The 24,197-nt window shown below is 50.1% G+C and overlaps 1 protein-coding gene across 1 annotated transcript in view; it reads right to left on the reverse strand.

The window, feature by feature from the left end:
- Positions 1-998: 998 nt before the first annotated feature.
- LOC142255791 (SH3 and multiple ankyrin repeat domains protein 1-like) overlaps positions 999-24,197 on the reverse strand; it is a 391,018-nt gene continuing 367,819 nt past the window's right edge. Inside the window, exons 13-14 of the mRNA XM_075327238.1 lie at positions 21,153-21,266; positions 999-1,084 (exon numbers count right to left, since the gene is read on the reverse strand). Of these exons, the coding sequence (XP_075183353.1) occupies positions 999-1,084; positions 21,153-21,266 (200 nt within the window). The remainder of the gene's footprint in view (positions 1,085-21,152; positions 21,267-24,197) is intronic.

The raw sequence follows: 24,197 nt of genomic DNA on the forward strand, positions 1-24,197 counted from the left end.
AATGGAAGTCATGGGGGAACCTCCAAGTATTTTTGAGGACGATCTTCCCCATTGACTTCCATTATCCTCGGTACATGAGTCGAGCCCATCTGAGCACCCAACTTCTTGTGACGAGTGCAGAGTGCCGGAGGGCGGTAGTCGGGGGTGAACTATCACTGTGGTATCAGGCCCTTGTACGCTACAGACAGTGCGTGTTCCCGGGTAACTGTGTGGTGCTGTACACACATTCCTTCGCTGCCGCCTTCCGCCTCTTCCGCCTCTTCCGCCTCTTCCGCCTCTTCCGTCTCGGGCAGACCACCACAAACACTTCAGGCCACACTTGACTTCATTTTATATATAAGAACTTTTACTTGATAACAACGATATTGTTCTCTGGAAACAATTCACAATAGGCACATACACTTCAATGGTTCCGTTTCATGTTACGTTACACGTCACTGGTTCCGTCACCCTCGCTAGGTTCACGCCACCTTCAGAGTCCCTTCGCCTACACACCTACAGCTCCACGTCCTGGACTTCTCTACTAGGAGTCAGTTCAGGTAAGTCACTAGGTACCCTACTCGAGGCTCTTGCCTGACATCTTAGGAGTTTTCTGCACTAAAGAACTGGGCAGACTCTGTATTGCGGGGAACGTTTCACTGGTACTATCAGCTAACACTCTCTCAGCTCCAGGCTCCACGACTCTTCCTCCTTGCTACTCCTTGTCTCCTACCACTATATGGAAGGGGGCTTTAGGGTGTCTCCTTACCCTAAGCTTGAGCCTATGCTCCAGATGTCCAAAAGTTTTCACACCGGGAGTTTGGAATTGATGCCCGACTTGCACTGGGGACAGCTGGCCATACTACACTCACTCTCTGGCACTAGCTACAACTGACTCAAAGATGGAGTCTCTCGGTCTGCCACCGCAACCAGCTCCTCCCCTGTGGGCTACTCCAACAACATTGCCCACAAACATTATTACTGCCAACATCTTATAGTCTAGACATAAATATATACAGTTATGCTTGTGGCTTCAGGGGTAGGAATCCGGTTACCTCCTTACATTCCCTCCTCACTTTAAGCTGGTCGTCCTCGACCATACTCCCTGGAAGATACAAAGCATAGAATCCAACGAACACATTGTTTCCAGTCTGACATCAGGTAATTTGGTCTCTGAGGTGGATCATCCTGACCCCAGAACATAAAGTCCAAGCCAAGTCTCTTTAAGTATTGCTCGTAGGCCAACACATGCACAGCTCCAATAGTCCTGGAGCTCAGTCCAACAGTTTCTGACCCAGCTGGCACATCAGGAGCTCTGTTCTAATCCTTCACCTTTTGTGTTCAACAGTCCCTTTATGTTGCCCTACGCCACTAGGTGGCAGTCTTACAGTCCCTAGGGGCATGGGTTATAAGGCAAAGTCCATGGTTACAGAGGCAATGTCCATGAGGCTGTGTACAATGTCCATAAAGACAGGGTCCTTGGCAAAGGATGCAGAAACTTTTCGCAATATATAATCCTGCAATTTAGCAGGGGTGTGCACCATGGTGCGCAAAACAAACTGGGAGGGGGAAACACAAATATCTTTTGCCATTCTTGGCCAACACACAAATCCTTTTCGCGGGCTGTCTCTTCCACTTGCAGCCCTCAGGAACGCAGAACAGTTCCTAGCAGCTGACTTCTAACTTCCTGTCACCAAAGTTTACATTGTGGCCGCTCTTACCACCAAGGTACTTATGCTCCATGTGGTCACCAGGGGATTTCGACCATTCTTCCTTGCCACAGAGTCTCGGCCACATGGGAGCGACTGCTTCTTCAGCATGCTCAGGTACCAGGTCCTGAACTTCTCAAAGGACCTCCAGCTTTAGCAGTCCACCTGGCCACAGAGCTTCATATTATACCTGCGGCCAAATCTTCCAGACCACACGTCCTGGACTTCCGCAGGCTGGAACTTCATGCCACCGCCCATTTCGCTCAGGCCCCACTCTTCACTCTTCCATCCTAATCACCTCACTCACCAACAATGGCAACAGCCTGCTCTGTGGTGGGATACCCTTTCCAAGGCATAGCCTTTTCTGGTGACTCCGCCCATTTCACCAGTGCAGTTGCCCATTCCCCATTAGCTTGCTGCAATGGGCATGTCCTTTTCTTTTGTACCGCTCCAGCGTCAGCAGCCGAGACTGCTCGGATCCGGAGCCGCGGTGGCTCGAGAAGTCTCCGGACCCGGAAGGGGTCGCGCGGTCACCCAAAATAAAAGGGGGGTATTTACAGGGGGTTTTGTGTTTAGAGTTGTGACGCTACCCACGGTGTGTGGTAAGGTGGAGTACCACCGCTGCTGTTGGGAGCGCCCGGTGGCGATGAAATGGCAGCCAGGTGTTTAACCCCTCCGTGGGTAGGGGGGAGGCCCCGGGACTCGGTGATGGAGTTGTGGGGATGCCGTTGGGGAGGAAAGGGTCACTGCGTACTCACTCAGTCCAATAACGCTGACACCGACAACTTGTAAACCGAAACTCTGAGCACCGCTGCAGCAGGGAGGGAGCACGCCTGAGTCCCGTGCCCGATGGTGTTGCTTGTTAGCCTGTAACCTTTTCCTTGGCACTGTCTTTGCTGTTTGGTCCTATAGTATAGAACTAATCGGGTCCCACTCACCCGTATGGCTAATGGAGCGAGCTTGCTCTCAGGGTTAACGCTTGGGATTTTCTGGACTATATATTGGGAACGTTCTATCCCCTTTTTGCGCTAGTACCCCGATTTTGGAGCGGGTGGAGAACGAATCTTGAAGACTTCGCCCTCGTCGGGTAAATTATCATGATGCTTGAAGCTACTTCCCGGCCTAGGGTCCACGTACCCCGTTGTGCCCTGGCCCCTGCCCGGAGATGGCACAAGGCCGTCGGCTGCCCTACTCGGCAGTTCCGTGCCCCTTGACACGATCACCTGTGACCGGGGTTCCAGCTCCTACCTGGCCCAGACCAACGTCTGCCACCTAGTATTCTCAAGGAGCCCAGCTCCTAACCTCCTCCGACTCACTTGTGACCTCTCCCCTTGAGAGTCACCACTCAACTGACTGCTCCTGACACTCCTGACCACCCCTTTACCAACCCCCCAAATGGGCGGCCCTATTCCCTTCAGGCTACCCATTGGTGTGTCTGGTGGGTGTGGTGCAAAGTGTTTCCAGGGTTTTAATTAGCTTGTTCTTAGCAACACCAAAGACCAGGGACCCGTAACCAAGGAGGAGATGGACATCATGCAGAAGGGCAGATTGCACAATATCCTGTGACAATGATAGGCCAGGGCGTCACACTTTCACTGCACTCATCTGAGATGGTCACCGCTCATCATAGGACAAGCTCTCGCTCAAGGCGTTTCTCGGGCCAGACACATCTCCGTGCCTTCACCAGGCTACAACACCCACGATGCGCTGCACCACTGTCCGCCATCTTTGCTCATGCCGCGGTTGCCATCTCTCTTTTCACAGAAGCCTTCCCCGCAGCCAACAAGTTTTGTTGATGCACGGCTTCGTCCTGTCAACTCTGGCAAATGTAGGGTGCCGGAAGGTAGTAGTCACAGGCAACCTTTCATTACAGACAGAACATGTTCCCGGTTAACTGTGTGGGGCGTGGTACCATTACTCATTCGCTGCCACCTTCAGTCTCTTCTGTCTTAGGCAGACCACCACAAACACTTCAGGTGACACTTGACTTCATTTTATATAAAATAACCGTTACTTGATAACAACGATATTGTTCTCTGGAAACCCTTCACATTGGGCACATACACTTCAATGGTTTAGTTTCACCATATATTACACGTCACTGGTTCTGTCATCCTCACTGGGTTCACACCACCTTCAGAGTCTCTTTGCCCACACACCCACAACTCCATGTCCTGTACTCCTCCACTAGGACCTCAGGGACCTCACTGGCTCTCCTACTTGACCCTCAAGAATCTTGTGCGCTAAATATCTGGGTAGACTGTATTGTGCGGAATGTTTCACTGGCGCTCTCACACTCACTGACTCTTCCTCCCCGTGACTCCTTGTCTCCTACCACTATATAGAACTTGCTTTTTTTGGGGTGTCTCCTTACCACAAGCCCTGAGCCTTATGCTCCAGATGTCCACAAGTTCTCACACCGGGAGTTTGGGATTCCTGCCTGATTTGCACTGGGCACACCTGGCCACACTACATTCATTCTCTGGCCATAGGTCCAACTGACTCTAAGATGGAGTCTCTCCTCTACCAACAGGAGCCAGATCCTCCCCTGTGGGCTACTCCCACATCTTAACCGTTTCTTCTATCTCGGTTTTCTTCTTTACCAAACACTATCTAAACCGCCACTAGATGGCAACATTTCCAATAGACATTATTATTGTCTCATCTTATGGTCCACTACAAAGCGTAGTGGCCACATCAATGTAATGCTGTGACAGATGGCATTTTCTAAATTTTGCCAATTCTGCCTGTGAGCGGTGCTATCTCTGTCTGCTCATCCCCCATCATGTGACCCGGGCTGCAATGACCTCTGATGTCCGGTGATGTCACGTCAACTTCCAGAATTGGCAGTTGACCCAGCGTCACCGAGGCAGGACCCAATCTCCGAGAGTGACTTGGCTGTGGACTGAGAATTACACCCAGTATACAGGAGAGAAGTGTTACTGTGCAGTGTATATATACAGAATACTACAGATACTGAGAATTACACCAGTATATACAGCAGTCACAGTATCACCTACGTAATGTATATACAGAAGTCACAGTATCAGCTACATAACGTATATATAGCCGTCGCAGTATAGTGTATGTAATGTATACACATTATATAGGTGATACTGTGACTGCTGTATATACATTATATAGCTCATACTGTGACTGCTGGAGGTATCATCTATGTGATATATATACAGCAGTCGCAGTATGGCCCATATAATGTACATAGACTGATATATCCATTAAATATTTGATACTTTGACTGCTGTATTCACATTATATAGCTCACACTGTGGCAGTATCATCTATGTAATGTCTATACAGCAGTCACTTTATGGCCTATATAATGTACTAGAAGGTGGCCCGATTCTACGCATCGGGTATTCTAGAATTTACGTATTGTGTAATTAATGTATGATTTTTGTTATATATATATATATATATAGATGTTGTTGTGTGTACTTACCAAGTGTTTATGTAGGAGCTGTACATGTTCTGGGTGTTGTCTGGGTGTGGCGGGGGGTGAGAGCGGTGTTGTGTGTGTGTTGCGTGTGTTGCGTTGTTTGTGGAGCGCTGTGTGTCTGTAGCGTTGTGTGTGTATGTGTTGCGCGGTTTGTGTGGGTGTGGTGTGTTTTGGGGGGAGGTATGTTTTGTGCAATGTGTGTGTTGCATGATATGTGCGTATATTTATGTATGCCGCGGTGTTTGTGTGTTGGGTGTTGTGTGTGTGCAGCGTTGTCTGTGTGTGTGGGTGACTGTGTAGGGCGGTGTTTGTGGTTCCCAGTGTGTGTGTGGTGTGTTGTGTGTGTTGGGGGAGGTGTGCACCTCCCATCGTGCTCCATCCGCCATGCTGCGCACCCCCCATCGTGCTCCATCCGCCATGCTGCGCACTCCCAAACGTGCTCCATCCGCCATGCTGCGCACTCCCAAACGTGCTCCATCCGCCATGCTGCGCACTCCCAAACGTGCTCCATCCGCCATGCTGCGCACTCCCAAACGTGCTCCATCCGCCATGCTGCGCACTCCCAAACGTGCTCCATCCGCCATGCTGCGCACTCCCAAACATGCTTCATCCGCCATGCTGCGCACTCCCAAACATGGTCCATCCGCAATGCTGCGCACTCCCAAACGTGCTCCATCCCCCATGCTGCGCACTCCTCATCGTGCTCCATCCCCCATGCTGCGCACCCCCCATCGTGCACCATCCCCCATGCTGCACCAGCATCAGCCTCTCTGCCCCCAGCATCAGCCTCTCTCCTCCCAGAATCAGCCTCTCTCCTCCCAGCATCAGCCTCTCTCCTCCCAGCATCAGCCTCTCTGTCCCCAGCATCAGCCTCTCTCCTCCCAGCCTCAGCCTCCCCCAGCATCAGCCTCCCTCTCCCAGCCTTCCCCAGGATCAGCCTCTCTCCTCCCAGCCTCCGTCCTCCCAGCCTTCCCCAGCATCAGCTTTCCCCTCCCAGCCTCCCTCAGCATCAGCCTTCCCCAGCATCAGCCTCTCTCCTCCCAGCCTCAGCCTCTCTCCTTCCAGCCTCCCCCAGCATCAGCCTCTCTCCTTCCAGCCTCCCTCAGCATCAGCCTCCCCTTCCCAGCCTTCCCCAGGATCAGCCTCTCTCCTCCCAGCCTCCTTCCTCCCAGCCTCCCCCTCCCAGCCTCCCTCAGCATCAGCCTTCCCCTCCCAGTCTCCCCCAGCATCAGCCTCCCCAAGCATCAGCCTCCACCAGCATCAGCCTCTCTCCTTCCAGCCTCCCCCAGCATCAGCCTCCCCAAGCATCAGCCTCCCTCGACCCAGCCTCCCCCAGCATCAGCCTCCCCCAGAATCAGCCTCCCCCTCCCAGCCTCCCCCAGCATCAGCCTCTCTCCTCCCAGCATCAGCCTCTCTCATCCCAGCATCAGCCTCTCTCATCCCAGCATCAGCCTCTCCTCTCTGTCCCCAGCATCAGCCTCTCTCCTCCCAGCCTTCCCCAGCATCAGCCTCTCTCCTCCCAGCCTCCCCCAGCATCAGCCTCTCTCCTCCCAGCCTCCCCCAGCATCAGCCTCTCTTCTTCCAGCCTCTCCCAGCATCAGCCTCTCTCCTTCCAGCCTCCCCCAGCATCAGCCTCCCTCTCCCAGCCTTCCCCAGGATCAGCCTCTCTCCTCCCAGCCTCCGTCCTCCCAGCCTTCCCCAGCATCAGCTTTCCCCTCCCAGCCTCCCTCAGCATCAGCCTTCCCCAGCATCAGCCTCTCTCCTCCCAGCCTCAGCCTCTCTCCTTCCAGCCTCCCGCAGCATCAGCCTCTCTCCTTCCAGCCTCCCTCAGCATCAGCCTCCCCTTCCCAGCCTTCCCCAGGATCAGCCTCTCTCCTCCCAGCCTCCTTCCTCCCAGCCTCCCCCTCCCAGCCTCCTTCAGCATCAGCCTTCCCCTCCCAGTCTCCCCCAGCATCAGCCTCCCTCTCCCAGCCTTCCCCAAGATCAGCCTCTCTGCTCCCAGCCTCCTCCAGCACGCCGTGCTCCTCTGCCGACACTCACACACTCGATCGCATAGACTCACACACACCCGATCGCATACACTCACACACACCCGATCACATACACTCACACACACCCGATCGCATACACTCACACACACCCGATCGCATACACTCACACACACCCGATCGCATACACTCACACACACAGACACTGACGATATCGCACATACGCGCTCACATTCACAACATCCGGAGATACCACATGCCTCTGGCCATGTGATCCTCCGTCAGGTCCTGGAAGGTCACAACAGCACAGTATCGAGGCCGAGAAGCAAGCGATATCGCCGGATGCTGTGAGTTTGTGGATGCGATGTGATGTGTGTGTGAGGTGTGTGTGAGGTGTGTGTGAGAGTGAGTGTGATCTGATGTGTGTGTATGTGTGTGTGTGTGGATCTTCCGCCGCTGCAGGACCTTGATGCGCTTGTAACCATGCTAGCATGGTTACCAACGTATCCACACCACTCCCGTGCGAGCGAGGGACGGGGGGGAGGGGGGATGGGGGGGGGGTTGTACAGTACTCACCTCCGTGACAGCCGTGTCAGTTCGGGGAATGCGCGGGGGGGGGGGCCGTGTCAGTTCGGGGAATGCGCGGGGGGAGGGGGCAGGGCCAGAGCTAGCGTGCATTGCGTGAGGGGGCGGGGCGTGGCGTGGCCAAATTGCCAATGCCTGCAGGGTGCCGGGGCGAGAGGCCAATCTGTGGGGGGGGCGGAGCCTGGGCGAGCGGCTGGCCAATCCGTGTGGGGGCGCAGCCTGGGCGAGCGGCCAATCTGTGTGGGGGGGCGGGGCCATGGCGAGCCCAGCGGCCAATCAGCTTTGTGTCACCGTAAGGACACAATTTTGGAGCATGACAGACAGACAGACAGACAGACAGACAGACAGAATAAGGCAATTATATATATAGATATAGGCTGCTGTATCCATTAAATAGGTGATACTTTGACTGCTGTATACACATTATATAGCTCATACTGTGACTGCTGGCAGTATCATCTATGCAATGTATGTACAGCAGTTGCACTATGGCCTATATAATGTATATAGACTGCTGTATCCATTAAAGAGGTGATACTTTGAGTGCTGTATACACATTATATGGCTCACACTGTGAAAGCTGGCAGTATGATCTATGTGATGTATATACAGCAGTCGCAGTATGACCTATATAATGTATATAGACTGCTGTATCCATTAAATATTTGATACTTTGACTGCTGTATTCACATTATATAGCTGACACTGTGACTGCTGGCAGTATCATTTATGTGATGTATATACAGCAGCCGCAGTATGGCCTATATAATGTACGTAGACTGCTGTATCCATTAAATAGGTGATACTTTAACCGCTGTATACACATTATATATCCCATACTGTGACTGTTGGCAGTGCAATTTATGTAATGTATATACAGCAGTCACATTATCATCTATGTAATGTATACAGCACTCTATATACATTATATAGGCAATACTGTGACTGCTGTATATGTCGCGGGCGGAGGAGGGGACGCTGCGCTCTCCCACTGCTCGGGTCCGGCTGCTGCTGCCGCTGCTGCTCGGTGGTGGCTCGAGCGGTGGGCCGGATCCCGGGGACTCGAGCGGCGTTCCTCGCCCGTGAGTGAAAGTGGGATTTGATTGTGGGGATTGGATATTGTCCGTGACGCCACCCACGGTTGTGGTGAAGTTGGTGACACCACCGCTGCTCTGGACGGGGATCCCGGGAGCGATGGCAGGGAGCAGCTTGGATGTTAGTTCTCCCCTCCGTGGGTAGGGGGTTGGTTGGTTGTCCCGTGATGGGGGTTTGGGGTGAATGGCAGGCGGCTAACGGGGCCTGGTGAGGTGCAGGGTCGCGGGGGCAGAGCTGTGCCGCACGGCACTGTGGTACTCACTCAGCCAATGATGAGGACACAGTTCTCGGTAAAACACACGGCTGGATGGACGGGTCCCACAGACGGCTGCGGTGTTTCTCCTCCCGGCAGGTTGATGGTGACTGCCTTTCCCTGCACCTCTGTAGCGTGTACGGTTCCAATGGGTTCCCACCGGTAACCCGCTCCCCAGCTTGAAGGTTGCTGAAGGAGCCCCTTTTGCCCGCAAGCTCTGGCCCTGGGAACTTTAGTCTTGGCGGTGACTGTGTTTCCCTCTCACGGTTGGACTGTTGCCTTCTGTCGGGACTTGGCTGCTGGGAAACCCAGGAGGTTCCCTTCGCTAACGGATTTGGCAAATTCACGGCGACTCCTAGCCTTGCCGGGGTCCGTAAGCCCCTGCCAGATGGTACTGGCTTCTCTTTGCGTACCAGTCCGGTACCGCCGGGCCACCGCCCGTCCACGGTGCTTATGGCAAGCTCCAATAGGCCACTCCTGCAGACGGTCACCACCGTCTGCCAACCTTGCTGATCTGTCCGGGCCACACACCCGGACCAACTTCAGGCTGCTTAACTGCCACTTTCCTTCCTTCCACTTTCACCTCCAAACTCTATTTGCCCTACTTTTCCCGCCTCCAGGACTGTGAACTCCTCGGTGGGCGGAGCCAACCGCCTGGCCCACCCTCCTGGTGTGAACATCAGCCCCTGGAGGGAGGCAACAAGGATTTTTGTCTGACTTCGGTGTGCCTGACCGGGAGTGTGGGGTGTGTGGGTGTTATTCTGTGACGTCCTGGCTTGTCCAGGGCGCCACATATATACATAAAAAAATTCTATATTGGGACTCACCCAGATCCCCGACATGGGAGCGAATGGCCCTTGTCTGTGTGCATGCGCCACGGTGTTCATTGTCAGAACGCGCGCACAGGGCTCTAAGCCAGAGTTTTAAAGGGCTGGTGGCTCATTTTGCAGCTCGTTGCCGCCTAACCAGTACATCACCGCTGCAGCCAATCATTTAGCTTGGCATCAGTGGTTTACTTTGCTGAAAGTGGAAACCCCCTTTAAGTGATATAAATGGGATGTTATATGGCAGCAGATAGTCGCCGCATTTATATAGCGGTGTAATGAGAAGTTCGCCGCGTTCTCCGCAGACTTGGTCCTGTATTACGCTGAGCGTTCTGTTCCATAAGGCTACATAATAGATTTTATTTGCTTCCCATAGGATAATTGCTCACATTACTCTGTGAGTGTCTTCCAAGTCACCTCCATTATTCTAGCCTGCACCATACAAAGAAAGCTTCGTAGTCACCCTCAAAGCTTGGTTGGGTTAATTCATCACGGAGCCACGATCATGCGTAAGAAGCAAAATGACAAATCTACTGATTAGTTAGCTGGCACGGTGCCCAGTCATCTCTTATCCTGCCACAAGTATCCTCTCCATAGAGCTACCCTGCATTGTTCTGCAAATCCCATTGTCATCATGAGCACTACAGGTCATGACATCAATTGTAAACACCAGAGGAGAGAATGATTCATCTGGAGGTGTAGTTCCTATTTATGGCCACCGGGCGGCAGCAGAGCTCTATGATTTTAAATAAGAGGGACTATAAGGTGGCGCTACAGAATTGTCTTCAGTTGACACCATTCATTTTGCCATATAATAACCGGAAAAATGGGGGGAAAAAAATTGATATTTTTGGGGAAAAATGACCTGGTCAATAGCGTAAATGCCAGGGGGACAAGAAGGGTTGTCACCTTTGGCCGTCCGGAGTGGCCGCCACTTTTAACTGCATCACCATGCTGCTATAGTTAAATTCTGCAGTAGAGGTCTCCCTGTCCTAACTCTCCGTTTTGTAGGCCGCAGTACACTTTAGACACCAGCAGGTGGCGCTAAGACATCACTGCATTGCTTCATCTGGGCTGACCGTGTTGATGGTAGTGTGCAATAATGGCTGAAATGTACCAAGACTTTAAAGAATAAAAGGGTTAATGGATTATTTTTATCAATTAACAAAATACAAAAAAAAAACTAAAGAAATCTCAATCACATCAAAATTTGGTGACAGTCCTTTGTCCTTATCAATTCTTCCATATACATTTACACAGATTTAAAGGAATTCAGTAGGAGGTTGTTCCAAACATTTTGGAAAACTGACCCCAAATTTTCTGTGTATGAGGCTTGTGTAATAACTTCATATTTTCCCAGACTGACTGGATAAGATGAGATCAGGGCTCTGCAGGGGAAGGATCATCACTTCCAGGACTCTGTGGTGGCCAGATAATCACTTCCAGACTTCCAGGACTCTGTAGGAGTCGGATCATCATTTGCAGAGCTCTGTGAGGCCATGTCATCAATTCCAGGGCTCTGTGGGGAACAGATCATTACTTCCAAGGCTCTGTGAGGGACGTATAATCATTTACAGGGCTCTGTAGTGGCTGAATTATCAGTTCCAGGGCTCTGTGGGGCTGGGTCAGCATTTCCAGGGCTCTGTGGGGCTGGGTCAGCACTTCCAGGGCTCTGTGGGGGACAGATCATCACTTCCAGGGCTCTGTGGGGGACAGATCATCACTTCCAGGGCTCTGTGGGGGCTGGATCATCACTTCCAGGGCTGCGGGGACCGGATCATCACTTCCAGGGCTGCGGGGACCGGATCATCACTTCCAGGGCTCTGTGGGGGCTGGATCATCACTTCCAGGGCTCTGTGGGGGCCGGATCATCACTTCCAGGGTTCTGTGGGGGCCGGATCATCACTTCCAAAGCTCTGTGGGGGCCGGATCATCACTTCCAGGGTTCTGTGGGGGCCGGATCATCACTTCCAAAGCTCTGTGGGGGCCGGATCATCACTTCCAGGGCTCTGTGGGGGCCGGATCATCACTTCCAAGGCTCTGTTGGGGCCAGATCATCACCTCCAGAGCTCTGTGAGGCCGTGTCATCAATTCTAGGGCTCTGTGGGGGACATATCATCACTTCCAAGGCTCTGTGAGGCCGTGTCATCAATTCTAGGGCTCTGTGGGGGACATATCATCACTTCCAAGGCTCTGTGAGGCCATGTCATCAATTCCAGGGCTCTGTGGGGGACAGATCATCACTTCCAAGGCTCTGTGGGGCTGGATCATCCTTTCCATGGCTCTGTGGAGGCCATATCATCACATTCAGGGCTCTGTGGGAGACAAATCATCATTACCAGGGCTCTGTGGGGGCCGGATCATCACCTCCAGGGCTCTGGGGGCTGTGTCATCATTCCAGGGCTCTGTGGGGGGGATATCATCACTTCCAAGGCTCTGTGGGGGTCGTACCATCATTTCCAGTGCTGTGTAGTGGCTGAATCATCAGTTCTAGGGCTCTGTGGGGGGCGGATCATTAGTTCCATTGCTCTGTGGGGGCCGGATCATCACATTGAGGACTCCATGTTTTTCTTTCCACTGAAGTAGTAGTGTAGCTACTGGAGGAAAATAGAGGGGGGGTTATCTCTCGGAGGGGTCACCTGGAGCTACAGACACTCTTGACTATATCGACGTGCGTGGTGTGAACTCTGCAGTAGACATGATCTCCCTGCACTACCACTCTTCATTCTGTAGAGCTCAGGTCACTTTAATCCTGTGGACTACAAAGAGGCAGGGAAATGTACTGACAGAGGTGACGTCTTGGTCCTAGCGCGTGGATATCATCTGATGTCCTGTGCATGCATTGTCACAATTAGATCAACATGTTGGTTCGCCCCGATGTTTTGCTGGGGGACTCAGCAGAATCCTGGATTAGGTGAGTATCTGATGTTTTTTGTTTTAATTAAAACTTTTGGTGCGTTGATATGACTGTGGGGCATCATAAAGTATGTGGGATCTAATACACTTTGGGGGTTATTGTGAGGGACCTGTCTACTGTGTGAGGGATCCTCATTAATGGTAAGGACTGCTGAGGAGGCCCTCATACGAGTGTGGAGGCTATTATACAGTTTGAAGCCTGGGGGTCATTATACAGTGTGGGAGCTAATGTGGTGGCCATTATACAGTTTGGGGGCTAGTATTGGGGCCATCATAGAGTGTAAGGTCTACTGTTGGGGGGGCTCTCATACAGTGTGGGAGCAATTATAAAGTGTGGGGACTGTGGGCCTATTATACAGTCTATAAGAGAGCTGTGGGCCCATTATACAGTGTATAAGAGAGCTGTGGGCCTATTATACTTTGTATAGTAGAGCTGTAGAGGGAGCAAAGGCCTGGCCAACAAGGCTCCACTCTACTTCACCAGACTGAACCTGTGTTTGTGATCCATCCCGGATGGGGGCTGAGACATTTACTTTGATCTTCAAGGGAGCGTCCACCTCCCTGCACCATTATAGGGTTTATTTGTTCCTCAACCTTTTCAACAGACATGGTCATTCCTATCCCGTGCTGCTGTTCCATGAGGTACTTCTTACCTGGCCTGCGGCCTAGGATTTAGCCTTCCAGATGTTGAGCGTAAGCCTCTACTTGTTCCCGTTCTTGTCTCCACAGCTACCCGTGTCCAAAAACTGCCTTGGATGGCTTCAGCCCTTTTCGCTAAGCCTATCGTGAGGAACTCTATTTCTCGGGCATGTCCATCTAGTCACAGGACTCTTCTAAGCCCGTCACAAGGTGATCCTTAGGCTCCAGATGCTTGGAAGATACCTCTGGGCTCTTCGATGGACCCATGTTACCAAGCACAATTCACACACCAGAAACCCCTCTGCAGAACTAACTTCTCTCTGGCCTGTCTCACCAGCCAACCCTCTGGCTCTCCATTCCCTCGGCAATCGGGAAGTACCTGCCCTGAACATCTAAAACCTTCACTTACTCTAGTCCCTATCTAGCTAACAACCTTATACTCTACATTATATTGTTACCACATTATTCACACATTGCAGATTATACTTTACATTACTATGAAACACACTTTTGACCGCTAGATAGCGCCGACCACAGCACTGCTCCGGCTCAGCAACACTTGGACAGTCATTTTACAATGCATACACTATAAAATACATCGGACATAATATATTTAACCACCGTAGGAGTGGGGTAATCTGGCCACCTCCTACAGAGCTGTGGACCCATCAGACTTTGTATAGGGGAACTGTGAGTCCATCATAATTTGTATAGTAGAACTGTTGTGGAGCCCCGGGGACGCTGTGTCGGTGCATTACCTTCAGGGACTCCACGTAGATGGATCTGTCTGGTCACAGGTAGGAAACCTTCTTTGTAGTTTGTCGTGACGCCACTCTCAGATTTGCGATCAGTGGGGACCGCCACTGCAGGTTGAGGGACGCCTGGGGCTGATGGTGAGTGCAGTTAGTTGGAATAGCCTCCTGAGAGTGAGGCAAGCCCCAGGGCCCTGTGTAGGTGCGTAGTACCACAAGGCGCAGAATAACTCCACACAGGCAGAATGTCTTTCAGGGTTTTTACTCACGTCAGGTGGCAGGGTGAGTAACCCGGGCGTAGCTGGGATGAACCAAGTGGGAACCAGGTGTCCTTCAGGCTGACTTGTGAGGGTGACTACTAACTCGCCTTCCTTAGCCCTTGGTGGTTTGGGGTAACCCCGACTTTGAGTCCCTATGGGGGTCACCCAGGGAAGATGCTGCAGCCTCTCTCCCCTTCGTTTGCCGTTTGCTTGTCGCCTGGACCAGGCCACTCCAGCTGCTTGCCTCCTGTGACCTATGGGCCCTAACTGTGGCTACGTGGCTGCGGCTTTTGTAGTGTTGTGGCGTGGGCTTTGAGAGCCCCACACCGGCAGGTTTAGCAAAAGAAAGCTGGATCTATCTCCGCTTCGGGATCTGCCGCCCGTTTGGGCCTGGTACTCTCTAGCAGTCTCCTTACTTCCCACTCCGTGCTCTCTCTTTAGCTGAAGATGGATTTCGGGTAGCACTCCTAGTTGACCGTTCTCCCCCGTCAGTAGCCACTGCGCGGGCGCTGTCAGACTGCACAGCCCCAGGGATCTGCTCCTCACTCGAGCTCCCTGGACTCTACACTGATCTGGCTCACTGCCCCTCCTCTCCTGTTCTTGCCTACGCCACCTAGCAACCAGACTCTCTTACCACACCCCTTGAGAGGAGATGGAGGCTTTTGGCCCCCTCCACTATTCCAGTGAAGGTGAAGGCTTTTCCCCCTCCTGGGATCCCCAGGGGTCCTCTCATGGGTACATGTGTGAGACCTGATCACTATGCGCCTGTGTTCCACACCCCGGTCAGCCTTCTGGATTACCTGTATTGTACTGTCCCCAGCATGGGTGCAGTACTCAGTGGTGCCTGACCAGGTCAGGGGCGCCACATTCCCCCTTAGTTATCACCAGCACGTCCTCGGGCTGCAAGACAACATTTTAAAAATGCATAAAACATTAAAACATGTAAAACATTTTAAAAGCACCAGGTACCATACATCACCACCCTCCACCCACAAGTCCGTTAACCCACCCAAAACCCTTTCACGTTGGCCGCGACTTCAGCCACTTCTGGCAGGATGTAGAGGCGGCTTTCATGGGCTGGTGGTTTCAGGGTATACCTGGCCTGGTGGATCCGCGCCTTCAGCCTCTTCTGGCAGGATGCAGAGGCGGCCTCCACAGTGGGTGCTGACCAGGTACCCTCTTTGTGGTGGAGAGCCAGGCCCCATAAACAGGCATGCTCTCTGGTCGCAGGCGAGCCAAGGCCCTATATACGGACGGGCTCCTCCTGGTTGCAGACGAGCCAAGCCCCTAAACAGGCTGACTCTGGTGGTGGTGGTGCCCTTTTGGTGTAACTATTTACACTGCGAGAGTTTGTGGCTATAGCCAGTTCATAGCCTTAAGGTTTATGGTTTTCTCACAATAGTTTTTGTGGGCACATGCTTAAACGTAAACGTTGCAAAACAAACTTTTCAAAACTTTAACTTTCTAACTGCTGACTTCTTACTTTCCTTTACTCCTCCATTTCACCAGGGCTTGGGCCTGTAGGGCTGCGGTACCTGCTGCTTTCTCGGTCTTTTTCATCGTCCGTGGTGGTCTCATCGGTGGGTTCTTTGTCGGTTCTTTCTCTATCTCTGTCTTTCCTTTCTTCCTCTGTGTCTGTTTCTTTTTCTTTAGGACATGGTGTAACATCTAGCGCATACCAGCCTCTTTCTCCTTGATGCATGGTAAACTGCACTGTGTCTCCCATTCTTAGGTTCCTTCCAGGATGTCCTCTGGGCAAATGAGCTCTAACGTCTCTTCTGTTGACAAAAATGCCTTCTTTCATACCAGGTGCTACTATGAAGCCGTATCCTGATTTTAGGCTAAAATCTTCCACTACTCCTCGACAAAGGGGTCCTCGGACCTGTGCTTTGGCTCTTCTCAGGAACCTTTTTTCTTGTAGGTCTCTGGCCGTGATGTCATCTCTCTGCTCTGGGGATGGCGGTGCAGGGGAAAACTGAGTTCTGCTGCGGCGCTGTGTCCTGCGGGCTGGATTCTGCGAAGTGCAGCTTACAAGCTCCCAGGTAGGGCGGTTGGGCAGGTCTTCTTCGTCAGCAGGAGGTGTCAGGTCTTCCTCGTCCCAGCGGGAATATGGCAGCATCTCCGGCTCTGGGACTAGCACTGCTGCTGGCTCCGGGGGCAACTCCTCAGCTTCTTGCCCTCCTCTCCCCCTTAGTTCTTCGCTGCACTCTGGTCGTGGCAGCGCCGGGGATGAGTGTTCCTCAGCTGGCCCAGGCGGTGGACTCTTCAGCGTGGTTGCTGCAGGGGTTGCCTTAGGGGTGTGCGGAGGGAGCATGTATCGGTCCACCATCTCCTGTGGGAACTTGGCCTCCATGTCAGCCTTCAGCTGCCAGTATGCGGGGTCCTCCCCCAGCGTGGGCTTTCCAGCAGGGACCTCTTTGGACTCGGGAGCGGTGTCTGCTCTGGCCTTGCAGGCCGGGGTAAATGGTGATGCAATCTCTTGGCGGGCCGCGCCCTGTATGGCGGCGGCCTGGTCTTGGCGGGCCGCGCCCGGCATGGCGGCGGCCTGGTCTTGGCGGGCCGCGCCCTGTATGGCGGCGGCCTGGTCTTGGCGGGCCGAGCCTGGCGTGGCGGCGGCCTGGATCTGCGTCGCTGTTGCGGCCAGTTCTTGGCGGGCCGGACTGGGCATTGCAGCCGCGGTCTGAATTGGCGTCGCATCCTCGATGGGGTCCGTGCAGGCTGGGCTGGGCGTCGCTGCAGTGATCGGGGCTTGACGGGCCGCACCCGGCGGGGCTGCGGCCTGGTTCAGCATCTCACTTGCGGCTCGGACGAGCGTCGCTGCTGCGGTGGGGTCTTGGCGGACTGGGCTCAGCAGGGTGGCAGCCTGGGTCAGCGTCACACCTGCGGCACGGATGAGTATCGCCGTGGCAGTCGGACCTTTGCGGGCCAGGCGGGGTGTCGCTGCGGCGGCCTGGATTTGGCGGGCCGCACCTAGCGTGGCTGCGGCCTCGCTCAGCGTCGCCGCGCCAGGCGCCTCTTCTGGGACCGCGGTCGTAGCAGCAGGGGTCGGAGCACTTGCGCTGGCCGGGGCAACTCTGGACTCACCCATCGGTGGCACCATCGGGATCTGAGTCGTCGCCGCTCGATCTGGCAGGCGTCGCGCGGCTCCCTCCTCGTAGGTCCGAACCGCCGCAGCCATCTCCAGAAGCTCCATGCGTTCCTCTCTGAGCTGTCGCATAATCCTGGCCTCCAGCTGATCGCAGAAGATAGCAAGCTCCCGGCACCACCAGGCAGCAGAGCCTGGTTCTGGGTATCCACGTCCGGACTCCATCTCTTCTCTCTGCAGCAGCAGGCTTGTGGCTCTCTTTCCTTCCCGCCGTCTCTGGACGCTTCCGCTCTCTTCACAAGCGAGGTCAGAACTCTGCAGGGGATCTCTGGGTAGCCACACCTCTTCGTGGGCGGTAACTTCTTCCAGCGCGGGCTGCTGTTGTTTTTCAGCGCGCTTTTCATGGTGGCAATATGGCGGCGCTTCCAATTTTTCAAGCGGACCGCCCAGGCACATGGTCACCTGTCTGAACAGGTCTAGTCCTTATCCTGTTCGTGACGCCAGATGTGGAGCCCCGGGGACGCTGTGTCGGTGCATTACCTTCAGGGACTCCACGTAGATGGATCTGTCTGGTCACAGGTAGGAAACCTTCTTTGTAGTTTGTCGTGACGCCACTCTCAGATTTGCGATCAGTGGGGACCGCCACTGCAGGTTGAGGGACGCCTGGGGCTGATGGTGAGTGCAGTTAGTTGGAATAGCCTCCTGAGAGTGAGGCAAGCCCCAGGGCCCTGTGTAGGTGCGTAGTACCACAAGGCGCAGAATAACTCCACACAGGCAGAATGTCTTTCAGGGTTTTTACTCACGTCAGGTGGCAGGGTGAGTAACCCGGGCGTAGCTGGGATGAACCAAGTGGGAACCAGGTGTCCTTCAGGCTGACTTGTGAGGGTGACTACTAACTCGCCTTCCTTAGCCCTTGGTGGTTTGGGGTAACCCCGACTTTGAGTCCCTATGGGGGTCACCCAGGGAAGATGCTGCAGCCTCTCTCCCCTTCGTTTGCCGTTTGCTTGTCGCCTGGACCAGGCCACTCCAGCTTCTTGCCTCCTGTGACCTATGGGCCCTAACTGTGGCTACGTGGCTGCGGCTTTTGTAGTGTTGTGGCGTGGGCTTTGAGAGCCCCACACCGGCAGGTTTAGCAAAAGAAAGCTGGATCTATCTCCGCTTCGGGATCTGCCGCCCGTTTGGGCCTGGTACTCTCTAGCAGTCTCCTTACTTCCCACTCCGTGCTCTCTCTTTAGCTGAAGATGGATTTCGGGTAGCACTCCTAGTTGACCGTTCTCCCCCGTCAGTAGCCACTGCGCGGGCGCTGTCAGACTGCACAGCCCCAGGGATCTGCTCCTCACTCGAGCTCCCTGGACTCTACACTGATCTGGCTCACTGCCCCTCCTCTCCTGTTCTTGCCTACGCCACCTAGCAACCAGACTCTCTTACCACACCCCTTGAGAGGAGATGGAGGCTTTTGGCCCCCTCCACTATTCCAGTGAAGGTGAAGGCTTTTCCCCCTCCTGGGATCCCCAGGGGTCCTCTCATGGGTACATGTGTGAGACCTGATCACTATGCGCCTGTGTTCCACACCCCGGTCAGCCTTCTGGATTACCTGTATTGTACTGTCCCCAGCATGGGTGCAGTACTCAGTGGTGCCTGACCAGGTCAGGGGCGCCACACTGTGAACCCATCATGTGTATAGTGGAGCTGTGGGCTCACCATACTTTGTATAGGAGACTTGTGGGCCTATTATATATACTGTGTATAGGGGGGATCTGTGCACATCATACTGTCTATAGGGGAGCTGTGGGCCCTCATGCTGTGTATAGGGGAGCTGTGAACTCATCCTACTGTTAATAGGGAGGCTGTGGCCCCATCGTACTGTGCATAGCAGAGCTGTGGGTCCATCATACTGTATATAGAGGAGGTGTGGGCCCATCATTCTGTGTAAAGGGGAGCTGTGGACCCATCACACAGTTTATAGGGGAGCTGTGAGCCCCTTTTACTGTGTATAGGAGAGCTGTGAGACCATTATTCTGTGTATAGGGGAGCTGTGGGCCCATTGTATTGTGTATAGGGGAGCTGTCAGCCCATTATACTGTGCATAGGAGAGCTTTGGACCATTATACTGTGTATAGGGGAGCTGTGGACCCATCCTACTATGTATAGGGGAGCTGTGAGGGCCATATAATGAATTTGGGGATGGTAAGGACATAATGAGGGCCATATTATAAATTGTAGGGTGGGGAGAATGCTATTAGGGTCATATAATGAATTGTGTGGTAGGGCAGATGCCATCAGGGCCATATAATAAATTGTGGGGTGGAGGAGGATGCTATCAGGGCATAATAATGATTTGTGGAGTGGGGAGAACACTATCAGGTCCATACAATGAATTGTGGAGTGGGGAGGACGCTATCAGGGCTATATTATGAAATCAGGGGTGGAGAGGACACATTGAGGGCCATATTATAAATTGTAGGGTGGGGAGAATCTATTAGGGCCATATAATGAATTGTGTGGTAGGGCAGATGCCATCAGGGCCATATCATGAATTGTGGGGTGGAGGAGGATGCTATCAGGGCATAATAATGAATTGTGGAGTGGTGAGAATGCTCTCGGGTCCATACAATGAATTGTGGAGTGGGGAGGATGCTATCAGGGCTATATTATGAATTCAGGGGTGGAGAGGACACATTGAGGGCCATATTATAAATTTTGGAGGCTGAGAGATCGTTATTATCGCATAATAATGAATTCTGGGGTAGGGAAGATGCTATCAGGGCCATATAATGAATTGTGGGGTGGGGAGGATGCCATCAAGGCCATATAATGAATTGTGGGGTTTGGTAGTTTGCTATCATGGCCATATAATAAATTACACTATTTTCTTTAACCTTTCAGCAAATCTTAACTATTAATTAAGACATTTCCTTCCCTCCATCTCTTATCCCAAGATGAAGTAGGGACAAAACATGCGTTGGGGGGTCTGTGATTAAGACTCATGTGGTGACACATAATATTTTCATTTTTAGATATGTCTGATTAAAATTAATCTTTATATATTCAATATTGATTTCATTTTATGTATTAAATTGCACCAAATTTCTGTATATCTAAATTTCAGAATTGAGTTGTTTATAACCTTGTGGATATAGATATGTGCCTATACATGCCTGTTTATCATCACTCCTTGGTAGTATTCTGCCATCTGGTGGCTACCCTTTGTATTGTTTTCTTATCTTCATTATTTTGCGTTTTATTGTTTCTTGCTTTTAACTATTAACTTTTAATGTTTATTGTGTATCTTAATAAAACATTTATTGTTTATAGAATTTTGTCTGATTTCTGATTAATATGGAGTAACACTAATATGATATTATGCTATTTATACTTTGTGTTCTGTTGTTTTGACATGAAATGGTCTTCCACAGCCTCACCCTTTTGCAGTTTGTCTACTCCTCACCCAGTGTTAAAATGCCTACACAGCTGTTTCTGTTTCTGTTAGTGACTTTATTTTTAAATATACATGATGACAGGGGGGTCAAAAGATTTTTTTTTTTAAGTTAAGATAAGTTCATAATTAATTCAATATAATCCTGAATGGAGGACCTTGTCATTACCGTACCTTGTTTTCCTTCCTGGGGTTTAGTAGGGATTTCTTCTACGCAGTCTGAAGGGAACCAGCCGGTGCGACCTCTGGCGTTTCCTTCCCAGAATCCTCCTTCACCCACACTCAGAACTGAGAAATACACAAGGATACTTGTAAATGCAAAGAATACCAAGCAAACGAGATGTTACCGGTACAACCTGCTGCAAACACCATGGATAACCAGATACCAGCTACAGAGGAACCTTAGCCCAATCCTCATGGACAATGGCCTCTAGATCTTGGGTTCGAGTTTATATGTCTCTCCATTAATTTGTCTTTCATTCTGACTCTCTTGACCTCTCCATATTTATCTTTTTGACTATTTACACTGATGAGCAAAAGGGTAACAATGTTTTGATCTTTTGAGTTTCAGACTCCTTATCTCACCATCCTCTACAGGTTTGAGTGTGAGACGACCTTCAGTTTATAGACAGTCATCTTGGCTATCTCATACATAAGTGTGACTTGCAGTTATTTAGCATATGATTAGTTAGGCAGATTCTCGTCATCTCACTGCATTGTTACTGTTTCGCTTCTATTTTTTTTTCTTAGTATTTTGTAAATCTACCTTTTGCTTTCATCACTGCTTGAATCCTTCTGAGCTCTCTGTGAGAGTCAAGCATGTCTCTATCGAAATCTGACCCCAGGTCTCTTCTACACGTTCCCAGTGTTGGTGTATACTGTCGGTCACTTGGGAATGTATACAGCTTTTTCTTCACTCACAAGTGTTGGATTGGGTTGAGGTCTGGGGACTGTGGGGACAATCCAGCTCCTCTACTTCATTGTCATTGAACCATTTCTTCTCCAATCTCACCGTATGCTTCGGGTCGTTGTCCTGCTGGAACACTATGTCGTCCTTCTCATACCCATAGTACTTGAGTGTATGAAGTAACTCGTCTTGTAGGACACTCACATATAGCTCAGCATTGAGATCACCATCATCCATCCTGGTCAAGTAGCTAACACCTTTGGTTGTGAAACATCCCCATATCATCAGGCTTCCTCCACCAAACTTCACAGTTCCTTCAGTTTCTCGATCTGTTGCCCCTTTTTCCTTGTTTCTTCCAGACCCATTTGCCCCCATCAGAGCCGTCTATTGACATTTGTCTCTTTGTTACAAATCACCCGTTTCCAATCTTCGTACTTTATTGAAAACTCGAGCCGACGCTTCTTATGACGATATTGAAGTTGAGGATCCTCCACCATTCCAGACTAGTGTAACGTGCGTCACTCGGTGCTTCCATGGACGTCTGTGATCTCACTATTATGGAGCACACGAGGCACCTCCACTGCCGGGTGTCTCCAGAACTGATAGACCTTGTGATGAGCGACTTATTGACTCTGATATTTTGCCTGGACGTCACCTCTTGGCTTTTGAATGGATGGACGGACTTCATTTCTTATTCTCCACCTGTCATGGCCTCACGTGATGCAGTTTGGCATTTTTCTTGGCGTAGAGACCGCTATCGATGAGCTGGATGAGGCTGTGTCTCTTTTCTTGGGAAATCTTCTTCATGGCCGCTCCTCGATTGAAACCAGTGACCTTTCACTGGGAATCAACCTAATAACACACTGAGCTATAAGGGAATGTGAGAACAAGTTGTGATTTGTAGTATACAGGAGCAAAACAGTAACAATGCAGTGACAGGACAAGAATCTGCATAACTAATCATAGGCTAAATAGCTGCAAGTCACATTTACATATGAGATAGCCCAGATGATTGTCTATGAAATGAAGGGCGTCTCCCGCTCAAAGCTGTAGAGGATGGTGAGATATGGAGACTGAAAGTCAAAAGTGCAAAACATTGTTACCCTTTTGCTCGTCAGTGTATGGATCATCTATATTAGTTTACTTACTTTTAGTGTATTATAATGTTTGAATATTAAATGACAGTGATTATTATCAGTTATTTGCAGGTTTCTAATAATTCCACCAAAATATTGCAGAATTTTGTGACTGGATGATGGTTAAATTGGACTCTGCAGAACTGAAGTTCTTATACAATGAAACACAATAAACAAGAGAAAAAAAAAAAACAGAAACAAAAAGAGAAAAGACAGAAATGTGAATGGGCAAGACTAAATTATATTAGGCAGGAGGCGAGATTACTGGGAAAGGGACAGAAGTTTGGATATCACATGCTATCTGTGCTAAAATATTATCTGTGAAAAATGTAGAAAATAAATGTAGCAAAAATATAAGAATAGTAAGACATAATAATAATAATAATAATAAATAATACAATATTATCGTTAATAATAATGAAACAATAATAATAATAATACATCTATTATTATTATCATTATTGCTTCATTATTATTAATGCTAATACTGTATTATTATTATTATTATTATTATTATTATTATTATTATTATTATTATTATTATGCAGTATTATTTTTAATAATGAAGTAATACTACTACTACTAATAATAATAATTATTATTATTTTTACTTCGTTATTAAAAATAATACAGCATAAAAATAATAATAATAATAATAATAATAAGAAGAAGAAATAATACAGTATTATCATTAATAATAATAATGAAGCAATAATAATAATAGATGTATTATTATTATTATTATTATTATTATTATATAGATGATTATTATTATTATTATTATTATTATTATGCAGTATTATTGTTAATAATGAAGTAAAAATAATAATAATTCTCATTATTATTACTATTTTTATTATTATTATTACTTCATTATTAAAAATAATACTGCATAATAATAATAATAATAATAATAAGAAGAAGAAGAAGAAGAAGAGGAAGAAATAATACAGTATTATTGTTAATAATAATAATGAAGCAATAATAATAATAATAGATGTATTATTCCTATATTATTATTATTCCTATTATTAATAATAATACTATCATTATTAATACTACTACTAATAATACATATATTATTATTGCTTCATTATTATTATTATTAACGATAATACTGTATTATTTCTTCGTATTATTTTTATTAATATTATTATTATGCAGTATTATTTTTTT

Source organism: Anomaloglossus baeobatrachus, chromosome 11 (assembly GCF_048569485.1).
Source record: "Anomaloglossus baeobatrachus isolate aAnoBae1 chromosome 11, aAnoBae1.hap1, whole genome shotgun sequence".
Lineage (NCBI taxonomy): Eukaryota > Metazoa > Chordata > Amphibia > Anura > Aromobatidae > Anomaloglossus > Anomaloglossus baeobatrachus.